Source organism: Haliotis cracherodii, unplaced genomic scaffold (genome assembly GCF_022045235.1).
Source record: "Haliotis cracherodii isolate W230 unplaced genomic scaffold, xgHalCrac1.p SCAF_10, whole genome shotgun sequence".
Taxonomy (NCBI): Eukaryota; Metazoa; Mollusca; class Gastropoda; order Lepetellida; family Haliotidae; genus Haliotis; species Haliotis cracherodii.
The window spans coordinates 3,977,017-4,003,187 of NW_027266265.1; the positions used below are offsets into that span (position 1 = coordinate 3,977,017).

The window sequence follows — 26,171 nt, forward strand, 5'->3', positions numbered from 1 at the left end:
GACAAAGACAGCAGTGTTTACAGTCATAAGGCAATATTATACACCCTGTGCAACACTACTGTTCTGGGATTTGGGATGTGAGTAGTATACTTTGTTTTGTTTGTTTGTTTGTTGTTTAATGCCACACTCAGCAGTATACAGCTACATGAAGGTGGTCAGTCAATAATCGTGTCTGGACCTGACAATCCAGTGACTGACATCATGAGCATCGACCTACACAATGGGGATACAATAACATGCATCAACCAAGTCAGCCAAGCTGCCCTTTACGGCAAGCATGGGTTGCTGATTTGCTATTCTACACTAGACATTCAGGGGCCAGGATTATATAATACTCAAAAAAGTCAAAGAACACCTGATTCTTTCATATTGCTATGGTTAATCTGTCATGGTATGTCTCTCTCTGTAATAAGGTGGGAACGCCACTTCAATGGCATTTTCTAAACACAACATACCATGTCACACATCATGCACACGTCATGCACACATCATGCACACCTCCTGCACACGTCATGCACACGTCATGTCACACGTCATGCACACCTCAAGCACACGTCATGCACACCTCATACACACGTCATGCACACATCATGCACACCTCATGCACATATCATGCACACCTCATGCACACATCAAGCACACCTCATCTGCTCATGCACACCTCATGCACACATCATGCATACCTCATGCACACATCATGCACACCTCATGCACACGTCATGCACACCTCATGCACACCTCACACAAAGTGCATTACAGATGGGAGAATGAGGCACAATCTGAAAAATGGCAGCAAAAATCGGTTCGACGTGTTTGAAGCCAGGACAATTCCTTGACTTTCTCTACATATGAATGGCCTAACTTCCGCCGTTCTGCAGGCCTACTATATATATAGGGCAGGCTCACCAAAACATGTAAGTTTCTAGAGGAGGGTCATAAAAAATAATACATATATTTGGGGAGGGTCATGTCAAAAGAGACATTTTATAATAAAACAAAGAACTTTTACATTTTGTCTTCTCAGTGAAGGTCATGAAAAAAATGAACAAGGACATGGGGAAGGTCATTCGAAAATATGTCAAGCGTTAAGGGAGGGTAATTATTTTCAGTACATTAGCGCATCAAAAATCTCTGACCCATAGCTACAGATAGCAGAGTATTTGCGTAAAATACCCCCCAAAAATATTCAAAACCCAATTACTTTCAATTAACTTGCATACAGAAACACATGCATTAAATGAAAAACTCAAATGTATGAAAACAGCTTGCGTATTTACCCAATGAAGCTTTTTCAGCATGCATACAAAGGCGCTAATTTCCGAAACACAATTACGAGCTAATTTACTTTCCAAGTCAAGCCTATATATTTAGAACAGTTATATACATTTAAAATATTATTTCATTTTTTAAAAACATCATTTCATTTTTTTAAATCTTAAAATGTTTACTAATTTTGGGGAAAAACAATAGAGTGATGTATTGATGAGTGAAAAAATATTGGTTACTCAATGAAAAATATCATAACACAATTAAAATAGAAACCCTAGAGTAAAAACTCAATTGCTCAAAAAGTTATCTGGAGCTCTTGATCGCTATAGCCTAATATGCTAAACCAAGTATTCATGCCACATTGTGATGGCTTGTATCAGACCAATTGTTTTACCAGAGGTAACTCAAAGCATGGACAGAATTCTTTACCATCAGGGTACTATTACGGTTCTGTTTTGATGTACAAAATCGGAATTAGTCAGCAAAGAGCCAGAGTCACAGGAGACTAATTACAATTTTATTTACAAGAACAATGAACAATTTACAATATCTTAAAAATATAGCTGAGTGTGCCACAGAGAGTCGGTACAACCCTCTGGGCTGTGGGAGAGAGGTCTGCTTGGTACGAGAGTCAAACCCTTGCTTAACATTTTGCTTCTGCATGTATTTAACAAAACCACAGACTTGTATATAGGTCTGTGACAAAACTTAGAACAATAAAAAGAAATATGATATGGTGTGTGCCCATGGCTAATAAATAACTAGACAGAGGGGAATACTTAATCATATTTGACTGGCACTAATGTTGACATATTTACTGGGTGCTTGGAAAGAGATTATGGTATCACTTTAGACGAGCTTGTATGGGGGCTAATCCTTAATGAGTCTAAATTGAAGTATTTGTTGAATGTTATTCTAATATAGGTGATGACAGATTTACTTAAATAAAATAGTTCAAGGTAGTCTATAAAACTATGTAGACATAACTTTTGTCTTATTGAATAGCGTGTGTGGGAGATGGGTTCTTGTTAACTTAGGCTAGCATCTATGTGAAAAGCTGTAACTGTAACATTTTTCCTGGATCCTAATATGCATCACTCGCAGTTCTATAATTATATGAAATTTTGTATAAATGTTACACCATGATGACTTATAAAAGCACTTGCTGTGGATCTGATTATTATGTGAAAACTGAGTATAAATGTTACCGTATTTGACATAATACGCGCCCAGGGTGCTCTCAAAATTAGAAATAGGGTGCTCTTATTAGAATGTAATTTTGGTGAAAGAGTTGACAGATCGTAAATTTCATGTTTTATGCTTACAGCTTGAAATGACACCAAAAAAAAGTCTGTGCGTATTATACACGACAGATGTATTTCCAAAATTTAATTTCCAGAATTAAGGGTGCATATAACAGACCAGTGTGTATTATACACAAATAAATAAGTCTTGTGTACATTGATCAATCGGGAGGGTGCTAATTGGGATTGTTCACTAGCCAAAATATATAGCAAATATTGCTGTGGGCGCTTATTAGAGTAGGGCGCTTATTAAGTCGAATACAGTGTATCATGATAGTGCAATGACAGGCGCCCAATCATGGGTACCTACACAATGAGAGATCAGAGATATAAGTGAGTTCAAATATTAAGCCAGTGCTGGCAGTATTTCCGCCACACAAGGGGCTTACCTACCTGAGTACCCCCTGCTGCTACCTGTACAAGGCTAGGGAGTTAACACACTTTAAAAGTCCAGTTTCCACCCTTGCCAACCTAGGCTGGAATTATGGAGTTATATTTTGGCTGGACTAATGAGTCAATGCACAGTCCGATCCAAATCATGTAACGAAATCGACATTCGGTTCGTAAACTGCCGTGTAGATATCGGTAGCGCAGAATTTGCAAAGCATGTGTTCCGTCAACTGAGCGTCAACAGATATTTTCCATATGTTTTCATGCTCACCTGATTTGATGCACTTTGCGAAATACAATCCGTTTTATCACAATACAGATTTTGACTGTATACTTTAGAACAGGTTGTTTTATATTTCTCAACCATGCAGTTTCCAAAGTATATATATGTACATATATACTGTAAATCGGGAAATTAATGTGTCTCCAAAAGAATGCGAATGCTGGCCCCTAGCCGTAAATGCGACTCAATATGAATGCGACAACCCCTCCTCTCAAGCATCAGTAGATATGTTATAAAATCTCCTCTGTCAGGTTTACAGGAGAATCTTCACCTTAATCCAACCTTACATTAATCCAATCACACACCAAATATAACTGCTTATTGGTGCTGAGTTGTGTACTTCCGCTAAAACAATGCATGAGCGCTGGCTCGTGTCGGCCTTTGACACAGTTGCAAAAAACAAAGACATAGTGTTGCGTGGGTGGCGTCTGTCTGGACTTGCAGGTGTGATCACTGATGACCTAAGTGTGTAGAACTCTTGTCTTGACCCCAGCAGTGACAATTCGTAGGATGTAATTAGTGTTTGAATGACATTGTTTATATACTTGTTACAAGTGCTGCTCAAAAGACAGTGATGTGTAAAACACAGTTGTTTGTTTTCAGCGTATGTCTAACATGTCTAAGTTGGTATTTCTGCTATCCAAAATGTCTTATTGTTGATATAAATGCGACATTTTATAATGCGAGCAAAAACCACTGGCATTTTTTGCATTTAATTCATGCTCGCGTTAATTTCACGATTTACAGTATATATAGTGCACTGGTGATACATTTTCACATGTCACAGGGGATTGGTCAGTTATAGTTATCAGAAGCTGGGGCACGTGATTTAGAGAAGGCTTCCGCCCATATCCCCCCTCCAAAAGTTATATATAGTTACATTATAGCATGTTTCTTCCAACTATATATATTTTTTAGTGGGGATATGAGAGGAAATGAAATCGCAGATAAAGCAGCAAAATTATCCCTTAAACTCCGAGAAATAAGTTTAAACTTACCCAGCTCAAAATCAGAAATCAAAAGTCTCACTAAACAAAAAATCAACTTAAAAATGGCAAAATATATACCAAAACTCAAATAGCCAAATCAGGAAAGTACTCAAAAAAAACCTAACTAAACCAAAAATACTACACCCATCCAAAAAAATCAACAAAATAATTACTAAACTACAAACAGGCCACACCAAACTAAATAATCGTCGTAAATAGCTAATCTACATACAACAGGAAACTGCCCACATTGCAAACAACAAGAAACACCAGAACACGTACTCATTCACAGCACACACTACCAAACACACCGAACAACACTACAGACCACCCTAAATCTTAAAACCGCACTTACACTAGAATCAATCCTAAATCCACAAAATAAATTAGAAAAATTCAAAGCCTTAGGCAGATACCGAATTAAAACAGGACTAATTGGTCGCACTTAAACCCCAAATAAAATATTAAAACCAAAACTACATAATCTAACAACCACCCGACACACATAGCTCCCTTAGTTCTTCCTCCACCCACTCTTGGCATTCATTCCAAATCTCAAAATTTCAAAATTTCTACATAAGCAGCCCCTAAAGCCCCCCTCCTGGATTGCACAAACTCACTTTTCCCCTTTTCGGAAACACATTAAATGGCCTGGCCGGGCTGTGTGCGACATACGCTTGCAGTCGGAAAGCGCACGTTAAATCTCCAATATAAGTAAGTAAGTATGAGCGGAAGCCCTTACCGTGACTTGGAGAGGCAGTCAAGGAGCTGTGCTCAACTGATTGCTTTCTTCACCGGTCCCACCTCATCAAGGCCTCTACGAGTTACTGGCTCCGTAGCCTTTGCAACTGACTATCTCTGTTCCCAATTATACAGTGAGTGAAGTAACTCACTTTCCACCAAAGTCAGCAATATTCCAGCTATGTCAAGGTGGCCTCAAGATAATTAGTTCAAGCCAAGTCAGGCAATTCCACAGAATGACATACTCACTGACTTGCATACACAGTGGTGCAAAACTCTCCAGGCCATCTGCACCTTCACATCTTCATGCTTACTGACCAAATAAATCAGTTTCCCAAAAGATTAAATGATGATGTTATTTGGTGCCTATTAGACTTGCACAAGTCTACTTAGGCAATGATTATTAGTTTAAATCACAATTTCTAGATTATGTAATAATAAGAACAAGTTGTCCCTATCCACATATCTAGACTTGCCTATTAGAAGGATAGAATTACGACACATCCATGGATGTATCTTTCAGTACAGCCTTGGAGCAAGGCTAGGTGAATATGGCTCTAACAAGAGTGAGTGAGTGAGTTTGGTTTTACGCCGCTTTTAGCAATATTCCAGCAATATCACGGCGGGGGACACCAGAAATGGGCTTCACACATTGTACCCATGTCGGGAATCGAACCTGGGTCCTCGGCGTGACGAGCGAACACTTTAACCACTAGGCTACCCGACCGCCCCTGGCTCTAACTAGATGGATAATACAGGCATGAATATGATGAAGATTAAGTCAATTCTAACACAATCTTAGATGACACTGCATATAATGTTTGGTTTGCAGTTTAGACTGACAGGAGCCCAAATTGAAAAAACAATAAAAGTCGAGTAAATTTAATTTTTATTTATTCATTAAAGTTTGAGAACAAAAACGATAGCAAGAAGGCTCTGCAGTGCACATCAGTTTTTCTTGAATATTTGTGTTAAAAGGTCACAATAAGAGGGTAAACAAAAATAAGAAACAGTAGTTTCAACACAAAACAGAGGTGACTATGCTTATTGTAAGAGGTGACTATGCTTGTCGTAAGAGGTGACTATGCTTGTCGTAAGAGGTGACTATGCTTGTCATAAGAGGTGACTATGTTTGTCGTAAGTGGTAACTATGCTTATTGCAAGAGGTGACTATGCTTGTGATAAGAGGTGACTATCATGACTATGCTTGTCGTAAGAGGTGACTTTGCTTTTCGTAAGAGGTGACTATGTTTGTCGTAAGTGGTAACTATGCTTATTGCAAGAGGTGACTATGCTTGTCATAAGAGGTAACTATACTAGTTGTAAGAGGTGACTATGCTTGTCATAAGAGGTGACTATGCTTGTCATAAGAGGTGACTATACTTATTGTAAGAGGTGACTATGCTTGTTGTAAGAGGTGACTATGCTTGTTGTAAGAGGTGACTATGCTTGTTGTAAGAGGTGACTATGCTTGTCGTAAGAGATGACTATGCTTGTCGTAAGAGGTGACTATGCTTGTCATAAGAGGTGACTATGCTTGTCGTAAGAGGTGACTATGCTTGTTGTAAGAGGTGACTATGCTTGTTGTAAGAGGTGACTATGCTTGTTGTAAGAGGTGACTATGCTTGTCGTAAGAGGTGACTATGCTTGTCGTAAGAGATGACTATGCTTGTCGTAAGAGGTGACTATGCTTGTCGTAAGAGGTGACTAATGGGATGAGGTGGTCAGGCTCGCTGACTTGGTTGATGCATGTCATCGATCCCAATTGCATAGATAAATGCTTATGATGTCAATCACTCGATTGTCTAGTCCAGACTTGATTATTTACAGACCGCCGTCATACAGCTGGAATATTGCTGAGTGCGCTGTTAAAAAACCAAAAACAAACAAATCAATACAAACAAACAATACAAACAGCATCAATATTCACATTCAGAATGCCAGAGGAGTGAGAGGGTAATGGCCAAAGGACAGTACAGTGCAAACAATCTAGAGAAAATGGGGTATGGGAAGGTCAAAGACTGAGTTGTAGGATCAAATATCAAAATCTTCCAACAAAGGTATCACATGTTATTATGCATACCACATATATACTGTATACCAAATTTCATAATGATACTTGCCCAATTGGAAGGGTGGCCTTACAGTAATGGCTGATGGCCATGTTTAAAATCAGATGCGAATTCTGTGAGCAACTTTCAGAGACACTATATCTGGGATCATCAAGTTTCAGAGACACTATGTCTGGGATCATCAAGTTTCAGAGACACTATGTCTGGGATCATCAAGTTTCAGAGACACTATGTCTGGGATCATCAAGTTTCAGAGACACTATGTCTGGGATCATCAAGTTTCAGAGACACTATATCTGGGATCATCAAGTTTCAGAGACACTATGTCTGGGATCATCAAGTTTCAGAGACACTATATCTGGCGTCATCAAGTTTCAGCTTCTAAGACATGGTGGATCTGGAAGTTCAGGTGAGCTAATAAACCAAGAGTGCGTGAGTGAGTGAGTGAGTCTGGTTTAACGCCGCTTTTAACAGTATTCTGGTCATATCATGGCGTGTCAGCTTAATGTGGGAGGAAAGCCCGAAGTGATGCAGGTCTCAGACGTTTACCACTTCAGTGAAACCCACGAGCACGGGTATGGTGCTGACAAACCTAGAAACATAATCGGGGCGAACCGGGATTCCAACCCACAATCATAGGTTTCTGGCGTGCCTAAGGGACGCAACTCTGCACAGCGAATCGCGGCGCCTTAGACTACTGGGACACCCGTGCCCCCTAATAAACCAAGAACATGTTACTTTACTTATCTCATAATAACTTTCTTTAAATCTTTGTTTTGACCTTCCCAAGACAAGGGCAAGACAAACCTAAAAATGTGTCCTTTAACAGAGTAACCATGGTAACAAGAAACCAGCAAATACATCTAGGTTATTTACATTTTTAGTCTAATTTGAAACAAAAATGAAATAGTTAAAAACCAAAACTAAAAATCGATAAACATGCTAAATGTAATGTTTGTCGTGAAATTCAAAATAATTGAAGCTGCTGAAAATGATATCAGTGTACAAGCCACCTCTACAAAGTTATAATGTCAGCTTCATGACAACTAGCCACAATACATGAATTGGGAATTTACAGTGATATGTGACCCAAGTGGATCTGAGCAGGTCTAGATCACTCCCTGCAATATACGTCAACTGTATGTTGATACTGTCGATGTACTTCCAGATACCAGGGCAAAAAACAATGATATATTGCATGTATCACGCTCCATATCCTCAGTATTGCCAAGCAAATATATAAAAATATTCTATTGCACTTACCTACAAACACAAACAAGTTGTCCGTTTTCAATACTAAACAGAATTACAGCTCCGTAAATCATATATACTGTTCACATGAATATGTGTTTTGAATTTACATATTTACACCCATTGACGCGTTGATGATTGAACAGGTGGAATACCAACTGGGGCTCCACTGTGAAAAGTGATTGTCAATATCAATAAAATGGGCATCTGTTGTGCATATCAAATCATAATAATTTTAGATACATCTAGCTCTACACTGAAATACATCATTTCGATCTTGTGATGTTACTTTATTTTCATTTATATTACAATTTCAATTAATATTGCCCATGTCAATTTGTAACAGCTGCTTCATCATGTTGATATTTTGTTGTTTTATGAATAATACAAAATATAATTAGGTTATCATGTATTTCAGTTTATTCCAAACAGTGTCCGCACCCTGTGACAAGGGTTGAGATACAAGTAGGTGGTCACAAACAAGAACACAAGCTGGAGCTACGTCTCAGAGATAAGTATCAACTGCTTATTCAGCAATTTAATATAAACACATAAACAAAATGGATCCGCGAAATTGTTTCACTCAAAGAAACTCAAAGCACAAATTTGTAACTGCACTGGTCATTACTTTCGTAACAGATGATATCAATAGGAGCAGCATGTGCTCAGATTAATATCAACAGATTATAAAATATATTTGTGTTGTAGTGAGTGAGTGAGTATGATTTTATGCCACTTTTAGCAATATTCCAGCAATATCATGGTTGGAGACACCAGAAATGGGCTTCACACATTACAACCATGTGGGGAATCGAACCCGGGTCTTCGGCGTGATGAGCAAACACTTTAACCACTAGGCTACCTGACCGCCCCTGTTTGTCGTGTAAGGGTGCCATGTATTTAATATACTACTTTAACAAAGTTAAGAACCACCTTGGGAAGGAACTAAAATCTTTGATGCATGTTTATACAGTATGACACTAATTATATACATGTTTGAACTTCTATGTAAATCATTTTGGACACAACTAGACAGCTATCTCAATAGTGTACCTTTTGAAATTAAAAAAAGCCCAGATACTATAGGCCATCAATGACAAAAACTCTAAATTAATTTATTATATTATTATTTCAAGTAAAAGATATGTCTATACTTCTAATATTAACAATGATTAAGAAGGCATAAACAACACTAATTGCTTTCATCAAAATTGTGGGAAAAAAGTTTGAAGTCAGATAAAAGAAATTAAGAAGATATTTGACCATGGTGACATCAAAGAGATTTCCAAAAAGACAGCACATTAACCACAGCACCATTGAAAGTGGGGGAGTAAAAACACAACACAAGGAAAGTGTTTGAACTCCATCAAGTAGCACAATCTTTCATGTATTTCGTCTCATTTACCTTTGATCTTGATAACAGGGATCTGTTCTTTTCAGGGTAAAGGAATTAAGATCAGAGAGGTTGTTTATTAACTAGAACACTGCAACATTAATATTGTCAGATGGTAAACTCCTACACATGAGGAATTAAGAATTTTGTCTAACAAAAAACTTGTGAATTGTTTTGTTTGATTGGCATTACTTAGAAGTCGGCGGATGACCAAGTAGACACAATTTATGGATAACAACTTCTTTAATTATGGTAAAGACTAGGTTTCGGTATAGATCTTTATAAGTCCCTTCGTACAAGAAAGGGGGAGCATGGTGGTACTCGTGGACAAGTAGGGCACTTATATAGAAGTCAGGGTAACTAACGACACTCCCACCTCATTCACACTTATCTATGCTTACGCAATTTCTTTCAAATTATTGAAATAAGTACTTTATCCTCACTAAACATGTATTTGCAAAATTAATCTTTCAGCAATATCGGATTAATTAAAGACCACTATAGGTTTAGCGTTCCAATCAGCACTCTTAATCTACACAAAATAATAAATCTTTTCTTCAATCTGACATCGAAATCCCCATTATTGATAGGCTTATGGTTTCTCAGGATAAGCTGTGATATGACATTAGTTAAAAATTGGGAAATCAAGTAAAACATGACATATCGCCATCTTAGACCCAAAACATTTACTCCTATGTCAGTCTCTGACCTTAGCCATTAGTCTGTTGAAATGTCTTCAGGACAAGTGAGATCAGCTGATACTCAAAAATTCATGTGACAAGACTAACATCTACTGGGACTAATGTAAAGATACAGTTTAATTTGGGCGAGTTTGTAGACCTAAAATGGTTTGGCAGAGACTGCTTTGAGTCCAAATGACTCAACAGCCTCTATGGTCTAGTAGTTGTAGAGTGTCTGCCCGAAAGAGCAGGTCTAGGGTTCGATCCCTGGCGGTTAAAAATATGACAAATGACGATAGTTGTTGCTACCCTGCCTGGCGCTCATCATAAGGGAATTATATAAGCCCGGACAGCTCAGTCAGGCATCCATGTTAAACTGAGGCATGGTATCTTCATGGACTAACACTATAAACCGGAATTAGTCCGGACTAGCTCAAGCAATCTCACACACACTGCATTCATGTCATTATATAAGTGCAATAATCTTGAACGCGACATTAAATCCAATATATAAGATAGCTACGTGATAAATCGAAAGAACAATGAAGAATAAAGTGTGGTTTATTTCACAATAAAACATTGTTCTAACATGAAGTCATTTCTAGAGATTCGAACATGAGCTCGCAACTTAATGACGTCATATATTGGACATTATTTTTGAGAGGGGAGTGTCAAGTGACTTTTTTCCCATAGATGTAGCTGGGCAACGCAGATAAACACAATGGGAGAGATATGACAATCAGTACTGGGAGAATAGGTAAAGTTAGGTAGTCGACATGATCGAGGATTGGGAGAATATGTGGGAAATACCCACCTGTGCATAAAATGGACTTGTCCGACATTTCCGAGGTTAGATTCTATTCAGAGAATCATCATTATTAAAATACGGGTAAATATTTTTAAACCTTGAACATTTTATCGTCATCCTCAAAGAGGCTGCACACAATGTTCATATGTCATATAAGAAGTAAATGACTCGTGGTTGTAATTTCTTATAAAGGATGTATCTCATTAAAATGGAATGTTCTCAACCTTACAAAATCACAGAGTTTAACAATGCATAAACAAATAAACATTCATTCACGGCCCTCCTCAAAAACTATTTCAATTTGGGTGGGACCTTTCAACAAGTTGTTCTAAGACCATGGGTACACGCCTTGTGTTGTAAATCCAAATGATGATGTAACTTAGCTGCATATGTCAACATTCTAAAACAAACTAAATAACTATCTATTCTATATATTCAATAGAAAATTTATTTTTTTTAATGGATCGGATGTAATTACCAGTTCTACACAAGAAACCACACACACAAAAAACCTTTACCACCCTACGTCAGACTCGGTGACGCACGGGCAGTCAACGACCTTTCCTTTTTTTATATAACTGTTAATTACCTGCTGCCAGAAGCTCATCAAAGCTTGAGACAGCTGATTAACTCATATCACAACACACACATCGTTATGTAAATATACAGATTCAGAACACATGGCCACGTGGACTTGTTGACATTTGATGAATATTGATCAGACAGCCTGATTGTGGTAGGCCAAAAACAACAGTTCGCGCCTGGATGGACACAAACACACAATGGTACAAATACTGGATTGACAAGATTTTGTTTCGTTTCCCATCCACTTGAAATAAACGAAAAACCAATATACACCATGTACGATGGCAAGAAATTAAAGAATAAGTCTTACCTGTTGTTACAAGACACTTGAAAAGTTATCGAAGTAGATTGTGGGTGCGTGTTTACAACGTGCAATAGGTCACCTTGACCTCTAAACGGCAGCAGTAATTTGATTGGTTGTGTTTGTGGGCAGGTGCGCATATGCGTATGTGATTGGATAATTAGTCATGGCATGTGAGCAAGTCAAAATTTACCACGCGGTATGATTCTTGTTAAAAATAATCCTCACGTATAACACGAGTCAATCTTCACACACAGAAACAAACTGAAGCATTCAATTTTATCTACCCAGAAACCACCACAGCCGCCATATTGTGGACTCAACTTCCTCCGGTTGCACTAGGTCAAGAATCATGACGGAGAAACTTAAAACGTACCGACTGTCCGAAGTAAAACAACACAAGGACTCAAAGTCGACTTGGCTTGTCATTCACAACCAAGTGTATGATGTCACCAAATTTTTGGAAGAGGTAAGACATATTTAGCGTGCAGCAAACCTCTTGATCTCATTTGCCGAGTCCAGATCTGCATCGTCATCTCATTCCATTCAATCATTGACGAGTTTGATACTGTTTGGTTTCTTCTCGAAATTTGCAATGGCCATGTCATGTGCAATGTTTGAAACAAAATACTGTGCATTGTGTGATATTAGTGATTGATGCATTAGTATCATAGTTTTTTCAACTAAATGTTAGAACTGAAGTTGATGTCTATGTGACATATGTGGGCACGTGACTTAGAGCATGGATAGATAAACAAGAATACGTGACTCAAATATGTTCATTCGTATGGAGCTTGACCTCCGTGGTTCTGTACACATGCGTTGTCAATGGGGAGATTTTCCGCTTTGAATTGGCCAAGCTGTTGCGACCATGCACACCTTTTTCCACCAAGCGCTCGAAACATGATGAAATCAAAACCGACAGATCAAGTGACTGGTAAATGTCACCAAAAAAATGTTAAAGAAATCTAAGGGATATGTGTGACACTTTCCTGTCACCTAATCTATGGTTTTACCAGTTCATTTGTCATGTTTTATATCCTCAAAACATGGTTATCCCAAATAATTTTGTCCACATCACAAGCATGGTAATAAGATAACACTTTAATGCATAGTTAACGCATAGTTATAATCATGAACATACAGGTGCTTTGATTTTACAATTTTGTTTGACTGTAGTACAACATAGGGCTGTGACTAGTGTGTGATGAGATATGTATCATGATACTTGTGCTCTTATTTGTGGTACGTACACCATCTTTTTCATAGGTAGGATGGCCAAATAACAGCGTTAGAAATTGGCACTAGTCCTGTAATCCTTACCAAACTGCCCAATAGTAAAGGTATCCTAAGGACTAGTAGAAATTGGCCCATTTTAAGGGTTTTGCTATATGTTATCATAATAAGGACTAGTGGACTAAAACTGTTAGTTTCTAACCCTGGCCACGTTTACGTTTTAAATGGTGTGACAGTTATTAAACTAAACATTTGTTTCATGTGAACGAAGATACATGTATGCAGTTGGCATAATGACAGCACTATTTTCGTCTGTCCTTACCAATTTTCAATAATGTAACAGAAACCACAGATAATGTTATATTACATTGCAGTGCATCCATGCAATATAAGTCTGTGCCAATAGCTTGCTTTCATTTTCTGTAGATTGTATTATTAATTTGTGTATTGAGTTTTCTACACAAAATTAAAATGATTCCTAGACTATAATTTTAGGCTATGTGAACCTGGTGAATGAAATCATAGACTGCAGTATGTTAATACAAAATGTTCTTCACTTTGTTTAATTTTGTATTGGTACAATTCACCATGTTGTCTCACTTGAAACTTTCATTCGTACTTTATTGTGGAGAATGACATATAATGAAATGAGCTCTTTGAGCATGTTTGATGTAATGTCAGTCTTGTCTTTGAAAGGTATTTGGAAGTGATACACTTAAGGAAGAGAATTTATGGATGTCAACTTCTTTATTATGAGGAACACAACGTTTTGGAGAACACACATACTCCATCAGGTCAATAAATTCTATAAGGCAGAGAAAGTTTATATGTGCCTGTCAGAACAACAAAAATAATATGATTACAAAGATGGAAACTTAAAAATGGAAGCCAACAGATAATTGGGGCTGATAGGTGATAAGCAATGGACATATGGAAGTTAACACTTAACTTATCACTGATTGGTAATAGACAATGGGCAAACGGGAGGACGGGGTGTGATTAGCACTGATAGGTAATAGAATGGAAATAACAATGGACAAATGGCAGCGAGATAGATAATTAGCACTGACAATGATGTGTTCCTCATAATAAAGAAGTTGACATCCGTAAATTCCCTCCCTAATGTCCGTCTTGTTGATGTGTTTCAGCACCCAGGAGGGGAGGAGGTTTTGTTGGAGCAAGCAGGTAATCTACACAGCCTTGTGCATTTGTTACTTTGGACCTCTTTCTAAATGGCATTGTGTGTTCATAGTTTGGGGGATGGGTGCCGTGCCAGGTTACACTTGTCATTGGGGTACGCAAAGTACGTGATCTAGATACCAGTTGTTGGACCTTCATTTTTGTGGAAGCCTCTGTGGCTGAGTGAGGTAGATCGCTGACTGTGTGCGCTGCGATAAGGTGCCTCACTCTGGCAGTGTGGGTTCGAATCCCGGACGGGACTCAACCCAGTACGAGAATCTGTACTTTACAAATGTTATCCCAATATATGTTACATTTGACCACTTTCTATATGACATTGTCATTGTGTGTTGAGCTGTTGGATGTCACCGTGGTCACATGCCTTGCCTAATTAATGAAGTTCACTACTTTGCTGGCTCACGTTGCAACCTGTCGCAGTCCAGACTTGCATACCTAATACTAAACTCAAAATTATACAGTTCATCTCCAGGTCACCATTTTGAAGCTATTAAATAATCTCAACTGTCATCTTCATCATGTTTATTGTTAATAATTTATTTATCAAAATCAATTTGATCAATATTATTCTTTAGATCTAATAAATATATGGATGTTATTATGCGAGCATGTGACTCAAACTGATGTTATGACATGATTGTCAGAATTTTGTATAGGGACAGTTTTTAATGGTTGATGTTGAAATTCGCCTTCCTGTAATTTTAGGTAATCCTTTTTTAATTACAAGAGTAAATTTATATCTATTGTGTAGTGCAATTAATGTCATATGCAGATCTTGTTTGGGTGTCGCCTTATTAGGCTCCCCCCCCCAGGTCTCATTCCAACCCCAGCAGTTTGACTGTACTTGTCCTACAGTCGCGAAATGACAAACATTCAGTCAATTTTGGATATTCACAACACCACTTATATCATATTCACAATTCACCATTTTATCCGTTCATTGAGATACTGTCTTGGACACATTTTTAAACGTGTGCTAATGTGATTCCATTCATGATTGTGAGTTTTCCTATAGGCGCACAGTTCACTCTAGGAATTTTCTGACATGGGCCCTTTGTGTGAAATTTTCAAATATTTCCGAGGTACACCCATACAGCACAATGTTAAAATGCCCCAGTGCCTTTTTTTAAATTTAGGGGCTAAAAGCACAAGGTCCCACCCTTAAATTATCCCTGGGCACACACACTTTTGGAATCACATGTTCATCCATGATCATGATGGTGGGAAATTTCATTGTGATTAGATGTTGTGATCTGATGCAATGTCATGGTATTTTAAATATTCACCTCAGCGATAGCTGCATACAACATGTACAAGTTATTTGTTCTATTTTTCACCTATGTCATGTTAAAATATGATCAGAATGTCTACAGCTTCAGTATGTTGGCACCATTTTTAACATTGAAATTAACCTTTATATGAACATGATTGATGAAAAATGTAGTATCACTATCAGCATGTTCTTATTTTGATACTATCAGCTAATATATTCTCTATATTCACACAGGTGATGATGCCACAGAGTCTTTTGAAGATGTAGGACATTCGACAGATGCCCGGGAGTTGATGAAGGATTATTTGATCGGGAACGTGCATGAGGTGGGTGGTCAGAGCTTTGAGAAGTAGAGAGGAAAATTATTAGCATGATAAGTTAAGACCAAGCCCATAACAATCTGCCCTGTTTTCAGGGAAGTTAAAAGTGTCTTTCTAGCAATTAGGAATCTCAAAGTATACATGCATTTGATAATTTGTCTGGAATTGCAGGGTTGATATTTTACTTCGCTCTAACATGACGGGGGATTTAAAGCCAGGCACCAATAGCTTTTTGATATGCCCATCAATTTTGTATTCTGATATTGTAAGCATGGTAGATGTGATCTGCTTTGTATGTTGCTTTACCTAAGGTTTATTGAAATAATTACCTGGTAACACTTGCATCTTGAGGGTCTTCTTCGGTGTTTGAAATTGAATGAGTATGGTCTTACACCGCTTTAAGCAATATTTCAACAATCACGGCGGGAGACACCAGAAACGGACTTCACACACATTGTACCTGTGTGGCGAATTGGACCCGGGTCTTCAGACAAGCGAACACTTTAACCACCAGGCTACTAAGAATTAGATGGGTCATGATTCTTTGAGCATGTAGACGTCAGCTGCTTAGGAATTTAATCCTTATTCTGGGGAACCCCCAAATCTTCAATCTTCTGAGATAGCTTAGAACACTTGTTCTTTCTGAATTAACATTTAGATAGATAGATAGATAGATAGATAGATAGATAGATAGATGCACACTTAGGTACTGTGTTTCAACCAGGATGCTATGACCAGTGATTTTCTGAGGGTCAAATGACATTAGAATGCTCGTTTCTTAGAAAAAACCTGAAGTATTTTGGAGATATTTTTGATAGCAATCAGTTAATGTCCAAGATAATGAACCAATCTGAAATCCTGATATATCAACATGCTGGGTGAGAGAATTGATTACAAGAACAGCTGTCAGCAATTTGATGAGATCTTTTTACAATGGTGTTTTTCTTCTTCTTCCAGGATGATAAGAGTAACAAAAGTGTAAAGGTGAGTGACAGTTTAATGGAGCCTTTATGATGCTAGTTAGGACCCATACTTGCTGTAAAAGGTGACTATACTTGCCGTAAAAGGCGACTAAGGGGATTGGGGGGGTTAGGCTCGCTGACTTGGTTGATGCATGTCATCCATCCCAATTGCATGGATCGATGCTCATGATACTAATCACTGGATTTTCTGGTCTAGACTCAATTATTTACAGACAGCCGTCATATAGCTGGAATATTGCTGAGTGCAGCGTTAAACAACCAACCAACCAACCAACCAAAGTGGGGAGACCCGCGAAGATTCCGGGGTAGAATAGGTCTTCAGCAACCCATGCTTGCCATAAAAGGTGATTATGCTTGTCGTAAAAGGCGACTGACGGGATCGGGTGGTCAGGCTCACTGACTTGGTTGATGCATGTCATCGATCCCAATTGCGTGGATTGATGCTCATGATATTAATCACTGGATTTTCTGGTCTAGACTTGATTATTTACAGACCGCCATCATATAGCTGGAATATTGCTGAGTGCGGGGTTAAACAACAAACCAACCAACCAAAGTGGGGAGCTATGTACAGTTTAATGGATATTTCATGATGCTAGTTAGGCTTTTGTGTTTACATATTTAGATGTGTGGCCACTAGGAAGAACAAACTTTCACTTGTGACCATGGTAACCAAGGATTATCTCTCTCAGACTCCCTGTTAACTAACCACTGGCATGTTTGGCTGATCTCTCACAATTACCATAACGTCTCTCCATGTTTCCATTCTTTCACTCATGTGTAACAGAAACCAATCTCATTAACATCTGATCCACACCCCTCATGGGTTATTCTCCCTACAGTGTTTTATTATACGATAAACAACTCCCACTCGTCGTTTGTTTCTTATATGAGATGTCAACATTATGTACAGCTTCTTTAAGGATGATGACATGTACAAGCTTTAGAAATATTTACCCATATTTACATAATGACGACTCCCTCAATAGAATCCGATGTCAGCAATGTCTGACAAGCACATTTTAAGCACAGGTGGGTATTTCCTGCATGTTCTCAGAATCCTCACATCGATTACCTGTACCTTTTATCCCAGTATCGTTTTGATGTGATCGTTCGGCTGTCGCATTTATCTGCATAGCTCAGCTACATCTATTGGGAACAACTCTCTAGACACTCCCCTCTTAAAAATAATGTCGTCCAATACACGACACTCATCAAGTTGCGAGCGCATGTAGAATCGCCAGAAATGATGTCATGGTAGAACAATGTCTGTATTTCTCTTAGTTTTGCTACATGAGCAGCATGTCTAAAGGAATCCTGATCTCGTCGTGCCCTCACCCTCTGTGTTTCAGTTGCAGATAGTGCAATTCTAAATCTGGAAGCATAAAGTTGCCTTCAGTTATTTTTCGAAAAGTACTTTTTTTAATGTATTTTTTTATGTGGAACTTACCTATAGTATTTATATATGCTGTTCTATTCATGCTGTAGTGATCAATATAACTGAATTTACAATGACATGACCAAGAATAGGATTAAACTATGTATTGCCTCTACAATACTCTGACGTTCAACACATGCAATCAGAGAAGTGATTATATACCTTTACCTTTACCTGTCTATGCTGTAACTTAAACTTTGGTACATTACTGTACGCAGAGACACAATAATTAGCAGCATGTTCCTTATAATTGTGAACACTGGCTGAGGATCAAAGACCTTTTCTAAACACACACCCACAGTGCTGTGAACAATATTTGCAAAACAAAATCATGTAAAGTATAGACAGTTACCAAACTGTGTCTGTGCTGTTACCAGATTGAGCAATCCAGTAAACAGTATTCAATACCCGAGACTCAGATACTCATATCAGAAGCCAAAACATCTCTTCCCGAGGCAAGGGAGTTGAACGGCTATAAAAGTCCACTTTCCACCCTTTCCGCACTGGACTCGAATTTCTGGGCGCGATTTTATTGCAAGCTGTGGCTATTCAGGTTATGTCCCTTCTGTGGCCCTCCTAGTGACCAATCAGATTCTCCCCCTTGTATCATGTTCATTTGCTTTGATGAAAACAAAATGGAGGCACACAGTCACGGCGATCCGATCAATAATCAAAAGAATTTTTTGGATCAAACCGATCTTACTTCGCAAAGTGCATCAAATCAGGAGAGCACCTCATGTTGATTAAAAACATGAAGAGATTTAGGAAATATTTGTTGATGTCGAGTTGGCGGTACACATGTTTTGCAAATTCATCAATCAACCGAAATCTGCATGGCAGTTTACGAACTAGATGTCAATTTTGTTTTGCCATTTTGATTGGACTATGCATAGACTCGTTAGTCCATCCAAAATATAACTCCATAATTCCAGCCTAGTTAGGCTGGGAAGGAACCTGGACTTTCATAGTCAGTTAACTCCCTTGCCTCTGACCCTGGAAGATGCCAAAGCAGGACCAAGGGCATTGTCATTCTGTGTTTCACAGACACGTAATTAATATGATTGAAAAGATTTTTTCATATGGTTACAAAATATCTGTTCTGTTACTATACTATGTTAATGCTGTTATTGACAGATTGGTTCATCTTCAAATAAAGGCCCTGTTACCAAGAACTGTAATCTAGTGTGCACCGTAATGTCTTGATCAGGAGTATTATCAAATGTAGATATTTAAAGCCAACAAGCCAAAAAGAAAATTCCATTCTATTTGAAACAAGTTTGACCAGGAGAAAATGTCTGACCATTGCAGACATGTCGGTGCTGTTACTTTGGATTGCAATTTCTTGAAAACCTTTCAAGCAAATGTTCCAAATTTAATGATATAGACATGTTAGATACTTTTTGCTTTGTCACACCTCTTGTCATTTTCTATTTCAGACCAACACTGGTCCACAAGTTGGAGTTCGAAATGAGTAAGTTAAGAAAACATTTTTATTCCGTTTTATCATGTTTATGTGCTCTTGTTTACTGCTTTTCAAGTTACTTGTGTACAATTAATATCCCCCTCCCCCTCCCCCTCCCCCTCCCCCTCCATTAAAAGCATTATGAGGTTGACACTGGAAATGATATGTCAACAAACCAGTTACTACTGCTGTTAGGGCTGTGTATTGACCTTGATTTTGTATTGCAATATATTGCTATACTTGAACCTGTATTGCAATATATTGCCAATTTACATGTATATCAGCCTGGGCTCGCCTATTTGGGATGATGTTGAAATCATCTGCCATTATGTATCCCAGCAACAATCAAGGGAGATGATACAGTCACATGATAGCGCAAGCTCCTTCCCATCGCATGACACCTTCGTCATACTCTCGGTATAGAGAGCTCCGCAAACTGGCTATCACTGTGAGGAGCTTGATAGTCGCGATGTGTACACACGAGGGCTGCAACGAATAACCTATGAGGCAAATTTGATTCGTATGACGAATATAGGGTAATGAATACAAATATTAATTCACGAATACAATAATAAGTCAGTAGTTGATGTATTATTATTATGTTCAGTGAAACATTAACCATGTTAACAACTTAAATTATTTGACATGGTTTGTTAATTAACTATATTATACATTTACATACTGCACTTGTCCAGGTACTTAGTCTTAGTATCTGCTCAAATGCTACAATGACCAGTGACTAAATTCCTGTCAAATTCAATATTATAAGAGTGTTGTCTTTACAGAAATCTATGCATATCATATGTTCTTATGGATGTTTTAGGTACGGGGTATGTAAATGCACATGATTGCATATTCATAAATATTCGATTCTAGTGGCCACGAATAACGAATTCAATTCATGAATGGATATGGTTCGATTCACCGAATACGCGAGTGAATCGTAACGGCCCTAGTGTTCACTAATGGATAAAAAGATCATCGGAGGCAAGTTGTATCAGAAAGATACTATTTTCCATCTCCATATAGATTAGGAACTCATAAATATACTTATCTAATAAATAAATTACTACATTTACAACCGTATCACAATACATATTGCTGAAGATTTGTCACCACAATATCCTGGTGTACCGGTAATACCACACACCCTTAACTGCTGTAATATAATATTGGTGTTATGCATGTTCATTATATGCATTTCATCACTGTTATTCAGCAATGGACAGTGGGATTTTTCTGTGGGAGACAACCCCCTCCGTGCTCTAGTGACAGAGTGTCACCCAAAGAGCAGAAGGTCCAGGGTTCAATCCCCAGTCGCATCATACCTAAATAATTTAAATGTTACCCTCCCTGGCGCTCGGTATTAAGGGTCTAATTCAAGGACTGGTTGGCTCGGAGTCAGTATACTGTGTCTGAGTGGGGGTATTCATGTTAAACTGCAGCATGGTATCTCAGTGGGCTAGCACTATAAATCGGCATCAGTCCGGACTAGTACAAGCAGCCACAAACACACACTGATGCACATGTAAGTGCCATAATCTTGATGCAACATTCCCTCTTTCACCTCGCCTCACCCCAATGGGAAACAATGCCACTTGGCTGTGATGACAGGATGAACTGACTTTGTCATCACAACTGTGTAGTGCTAGCTGACTTGAGCCTGAATGAGCAGTGCTTGTAACATTGATATTGCCCCATTGATTGACACACTGGCTGCTGGTTTAGTTCATGGGACAATACTATGTGTTACACTCCACATCCAGGTTGAATAACCAATAATGGGTGTTCAAGCTGGAGGTGGAACAGTATTCAGGTATTACAGGTTTGAAAAGACCTTATTTTAAGGTCCCTCTTTATAAAGATTTGAATTTTGTGTCAACTTTAAAAATCACCAAAATTGCTTGAAAAGCCTTATCTTTGTAGGAAATGACATATACTTGTTTAAAATGTATGAATGTGGGTTTGAATCCCAGTTCGCCCTGATTATGTTTCTAGGTTTGTCAGCAACATACCGTTTTCATGGATTTCACGAAAGTGGTAAATGTCTGAGACCTGCATCACTTCAGGCTTTCCTCCCATATAAAGCTGATACACAGTGATATAACAGGAATACTGTTAAAAGCAGCGTTATAACTCACTCACTCTCTCACTCACTCAACAGACTAAGGCTGATGACCCAACAAAACAAGAGTCAACAGAAGATGAAGATTGTTTTGATAGCTCTGTGTAATACAGTGTCAGACATTTTGGATGGGGATGCTGCAGGCTGCTTGAGTATTTGAATCATGGACCCCTGTAACATTTTGGCATTGGGGTTAGAACATTGACAAGGCCTGTTACGTTCCTGCTTGATTTCAAACACTAGTACTGTAGTAAGGGGCACGGGTGTACCATACCCATGCACACACACACGCCATGAAATAACTGGAATACTGTTAAAAGCAGCATCAAACACTCACTCACTCAAACACTGGTAGGGTTGGTCGGGTAGCCTAGTGGTTAATGCGTTCGCTCGTCACGCCGAAGACCTGGGTTTGATTCCTGACATGGGTACAATGTCTGAAGCCAATTTCTGGTGTGCCTTGCCATGACATTGCTGGAATATTGCTAAAACTGCCGTAAAACCACTCTCTCTCTCTCTCACTCACTCACTCACTCACTCACTCACTCACTCACAGGTAACATGACTTAGTTCAGAGTTTTTTGTTTCAGAGGAAGCAGCTGGACAGGTTGGCTACTTCCCCTTGGTATCGCCATCGCCGCGGCCCTTGTGTATAGGTTCATCATTTCTCCAGCAGCTAACTAGACCGCTCAGTTCCAAATAATACAACACTAGTGTAAGGACTCAATGAGGACTTGGCGTTAACCCTTTTACACGTGTCACTCTTCCAAGAGGCCATCATAAATTGTAAGAACAGATATCTTCATTCTTACGTATTCATTCCAGTTATTCAGCTACTGACAGTTTCCATGGGTGGCCGTGTGAAGGGTTCGCTAGGTTTAGATGTATTGTCTTGTTGAGAGGGCAACGCAACACATTAATTGGGATCAAATTTATTCATGAGTGAAGTGATTCAGAATAACACAGTGTTCAGTACAATATTTTGTAAGGATAATTTTCAGAAATTATCTGATGTAATGTGATATTGTTGATTTTGTGTGTAGGGCCATACCTTTTATATTTTATGTTTCACGGATTTATTCCATCTTTTCCACACAAAGTCGGTCTAAATAAAAATAAAAATATATAGCCATGTCAATCATGGATTTATTTATTTGAATGAAAATCATTCTGCCATTGTGTGAAACGTGCAGCTGGCACTTGAATCACTGATGGTGATGTAGACATGGAATTTATGTATACAGGTAATACTTTTTAACCTGGGACTATATTACCAGCTGGAGACATAAAAAAATAAAATATTTTTATGTTTTTTTTGCTGCTTTTTAGTAAAGGCGGAGGGCCCGTGAAATGAAAATAAAAAATGGGTGGCCTGAGAAAATACAAGATTAAACCACAATCCAAGCTTTTCCTTTTTAATCTGTAACCAAAAATAAGGGATGTATTCAGATAGAATGTAAGTGTTCCACGTGCACTGATTTGGCTTGCTTCATTGACAGATGGTTGGCAATCTATATATATGACAGGTGTATACAAGTTGAATGTTTGACAAGCGATTTTGTTGACTGGTGCTGTGTGAACTATGATAATAGTGTTGTGATCAATTTATATTTCACAATTATTCAGAGCTTTTTAGTATTGAGTCCTTTATTTTCTATGTGTCTCTTTCAAGTAGGTTTCTCAGGTAGCGTCATCCTTTGACTGAAGTAGATAATGATTATCGTTGGACGCTGTGCTTGGTACTGATACCTGCAGGACTTAGTGTTTCTTGACTCCTGTATCACTGATGCTGTTTTGAGCAGCAAACTATGGACTACTGAAATATGCCTTGTGTAGAACGGAAACATCAATATGTTAATAAATCATACCAATTTTACATCGGTGTTGTTGTTTATTGTAAGAGGAATCACCACTGAGGCAGTTCCAGCTTCGGTGCAAGACATTCATGTATCTTCAGTTTGTCCCCTGCTCTACCTCACTGTTGATAAGACAGCCACCGTGGTCTAGTGGTAGAGTGTCTGCCCGGAGAGCGGAAGGTCCAGGGATTGATCCCCGACCACGTCATACCAAAATATGTTAAAAGATGGTACTTGGTAACCTGCCTGCCTCTCAACATTTGGGGCTAAAACAAGGACTGGTCGGGTCGGAGACAGTATGCTGTGTCTTAGTGGGGTATTCATGTTAAAACTGCAGCATGGTATCTCAGTGGGCAAGCACTCTTAAACTTGACATCAGTCCAGACTGGTACAAGCAGCCACATACACATGCACATTGCTAAAGAAGTGCAATAATCTTGGAGTGAGTGAGTTTTACGTCACATCAGCAGTATCTCAGTCATACAGTGACGAGCAATAATCTTGGACGCAACAGTAAAACAATTTCACCTCACCCAATGTTGATAACCCTGACAAGATTGTCTCACTGATGATGTGGATGCAATAAAGCTGTTTCTCACTGATGTGGATACAATTAAGCCATGTCTCACTGAGGATGTGGATGCAATAAAACCAAGTATCACTGTGGAAGCAATAAAGCCATGTGTCACTGACGATGTGGATGCAATAAAGCCATGTCTCGCTGATGATGTGGATGCAATAAAGCCATGTGTCCCTGATGATGCGGCTGCAATAAAGCCATGTCTCGCTGATGATGTGGATGCAATAAAGCCATGTCTCACTGATGATGTGGATGTAATAGAGCCATGTCTCACTGACGATTAGGATGCAATAAAGCCATGTCTCACTGATGATGTGGATGCAATAAAGCCATGTCTCACTGATGTGGATGCAATAAAGCCATGTCTCACTGACGATTAGGATGCAATAAAGCCATGTGTCACTGATGATGTGGATGCAATAAAGCCATGTCTCACTGAGGATGTGGATGTAATAAAGCCATGTCTCACTGAAGAATCGGCTGCAATAAAGCCATGTCTCACTGAGGATGCGGCTTCAATAAAGCCATGTCTCACTGAGGATGCGGCTTCAATAAAGCCATGTCTCACTGATGATGCGGCTTCAATAAAGCCATGTCTCACTGAGGATGCGGCTGCAATAAAGCCATGTCTCACTGAGGATGTGGATGTAATAAAGCCATGTCTCCCTGAAGAATCGGCTGCAATAAAACCATGTCTCACTGATGTGGATGCAATAAAGCCATGTGTCATTAATATGGATTCATCAACCCATGCTTGTAAAAGGCGACTAACGGATTGGGTGGTCAGACTCGCTGACCTGTTCGAAGCATGTCATCGTTTCCCAGGTGCGTAGATCGATGGTCATGATGTCAGTCACTGGATTGTGACGTAGTCGTTGAACTGGGTGATGCCAACTGCTTCTGGACACTGGTTCAGTACATCTACCCAGACATCTTGCACTTGGTCGAGGGGGAGGAAGGGAAGAGCTGCTGCTCTACGGACATGTGACTGGACTGCTGGAATTGTCTTGTAGGAAGGAGCTAGACCCCTTTCAGACACCGTCGCCAAAGAGCTTGTGTGAAGTGGAAAAAAACATCCACGGACATCTGCATCGGGAAACACCGTCTCAACAGCACCAATAGCAGCAACTTCAAAGTCAGTCTGGATAACCTCAGGTGACAAGTTCACTCCAACCGTAGTAGCAGCTAAGTCCTTCAGGTGTGTGAAGAGCCTGGTGTAGGTTAGTTACCCTGGTCTTGTTTGGCAGAAGGGAGATCGCCATGGGGTACATCTTGCCTTCTACCATACTGTTGATAACACACCTGGTGCCACAGACTGGGACAAGCAAAGAACGTTCCATCCATATACAAAGTCTCAGCATCAGCAATAATGTCCAACATCTCAGTAGTGGTGAACAGGAGAAGTCTGTCATCTATGCCGTCATCCGCCATCAGCAACTGCCTGCCATCTGCTGTCTCAGTCTTTGGCAAGTGTCTTTGGGATGGAAGGAAGAACCTTGGAGCTCTGACGGTAAAGTCCGGACTTAACACTGTTGAAAGATGATGTAATTGCTGCAGCTCCATCTACCATAGACTGTATCTGCTGGACTGGGTCTATCTGCTCTCGTCGGAGGCGGCTGATAAATCTGGCCTTAT

The 26,171-nt window shown here is 39.0% G+C and overlaps 2 protein-coding genes across 2 annotated transcripts in view; one reads left to right on the forward strand and one right to left on the reverse strand.

Moving 5' to 3' along the window:
• The window catches only part of LOC139453973 (tyrosine aminotransferase-like), a 40,205-nt gene extending 28,063 nt beyond the window's left edge, over positions 1-12,142 (reverse strand). Inside the window, exon 1 of the mRNA XM_071235432.1 lies at positions 12,076-12,142. The gene's annotated coding sequence lies outside the window, so the exon portion shown is untranslated. The remainder of the gene's footprint in view (positions 1-12,075) is intronic.
• A 125-nt stretch (positions 12,143-12,267) lies between these two features.
• LOC139453974 (cytochrome b5-like) lies at positions 12,268-23,976 on the forward strand. The gene is made up of 6 exons (XM_071235434.1): positions 12,268-12,535; positions 14,451-14,487; positions 16,007-16,098; positions 17,050-17,076; positions 19,950-19,984; positions 22,691-23,976. The coding sequence occupies exons 1-6, from the start codon at positions 12,419-12,421 to the stop codon at positions 22,782-22,784; spliced, it is 402 nt and encodes a 133-aa protein (XP_071091535.1). The 5' UTR covers positions 12,268-12,418; the 3' UTR covers positions 22,785-23,976.
• The last annotated feature ends 2,195 nt before the right edge of the window (positions 23,977-26,171 follow it).

Excerpts from the sequence above, each read along its gene's own strand:
- LOC139453974 (XM_071235434.1), top strand. The coding sequence starts at position 12,419 with ATGACGGAGAAACTTAAAACGTACCGACTGTCCGAAGTAAAACAACAC. Across the intron at positions 17,077-19,949 it reads AGAGTAACAAAAGTGTAAAG|ACCAACACTGGTCCACAAGT; the intron begins GTGAGTGACAGT and ends TTTCTATTTCAG. Across the intron at positions 19,985-22,690 it reads CAAGTTGGAGTTCGAAATGA|AGGAAGCAGCTGGACAGGTT; the intron begins GTAAGTTAAGAA and ends TTTTTGTTTCAG.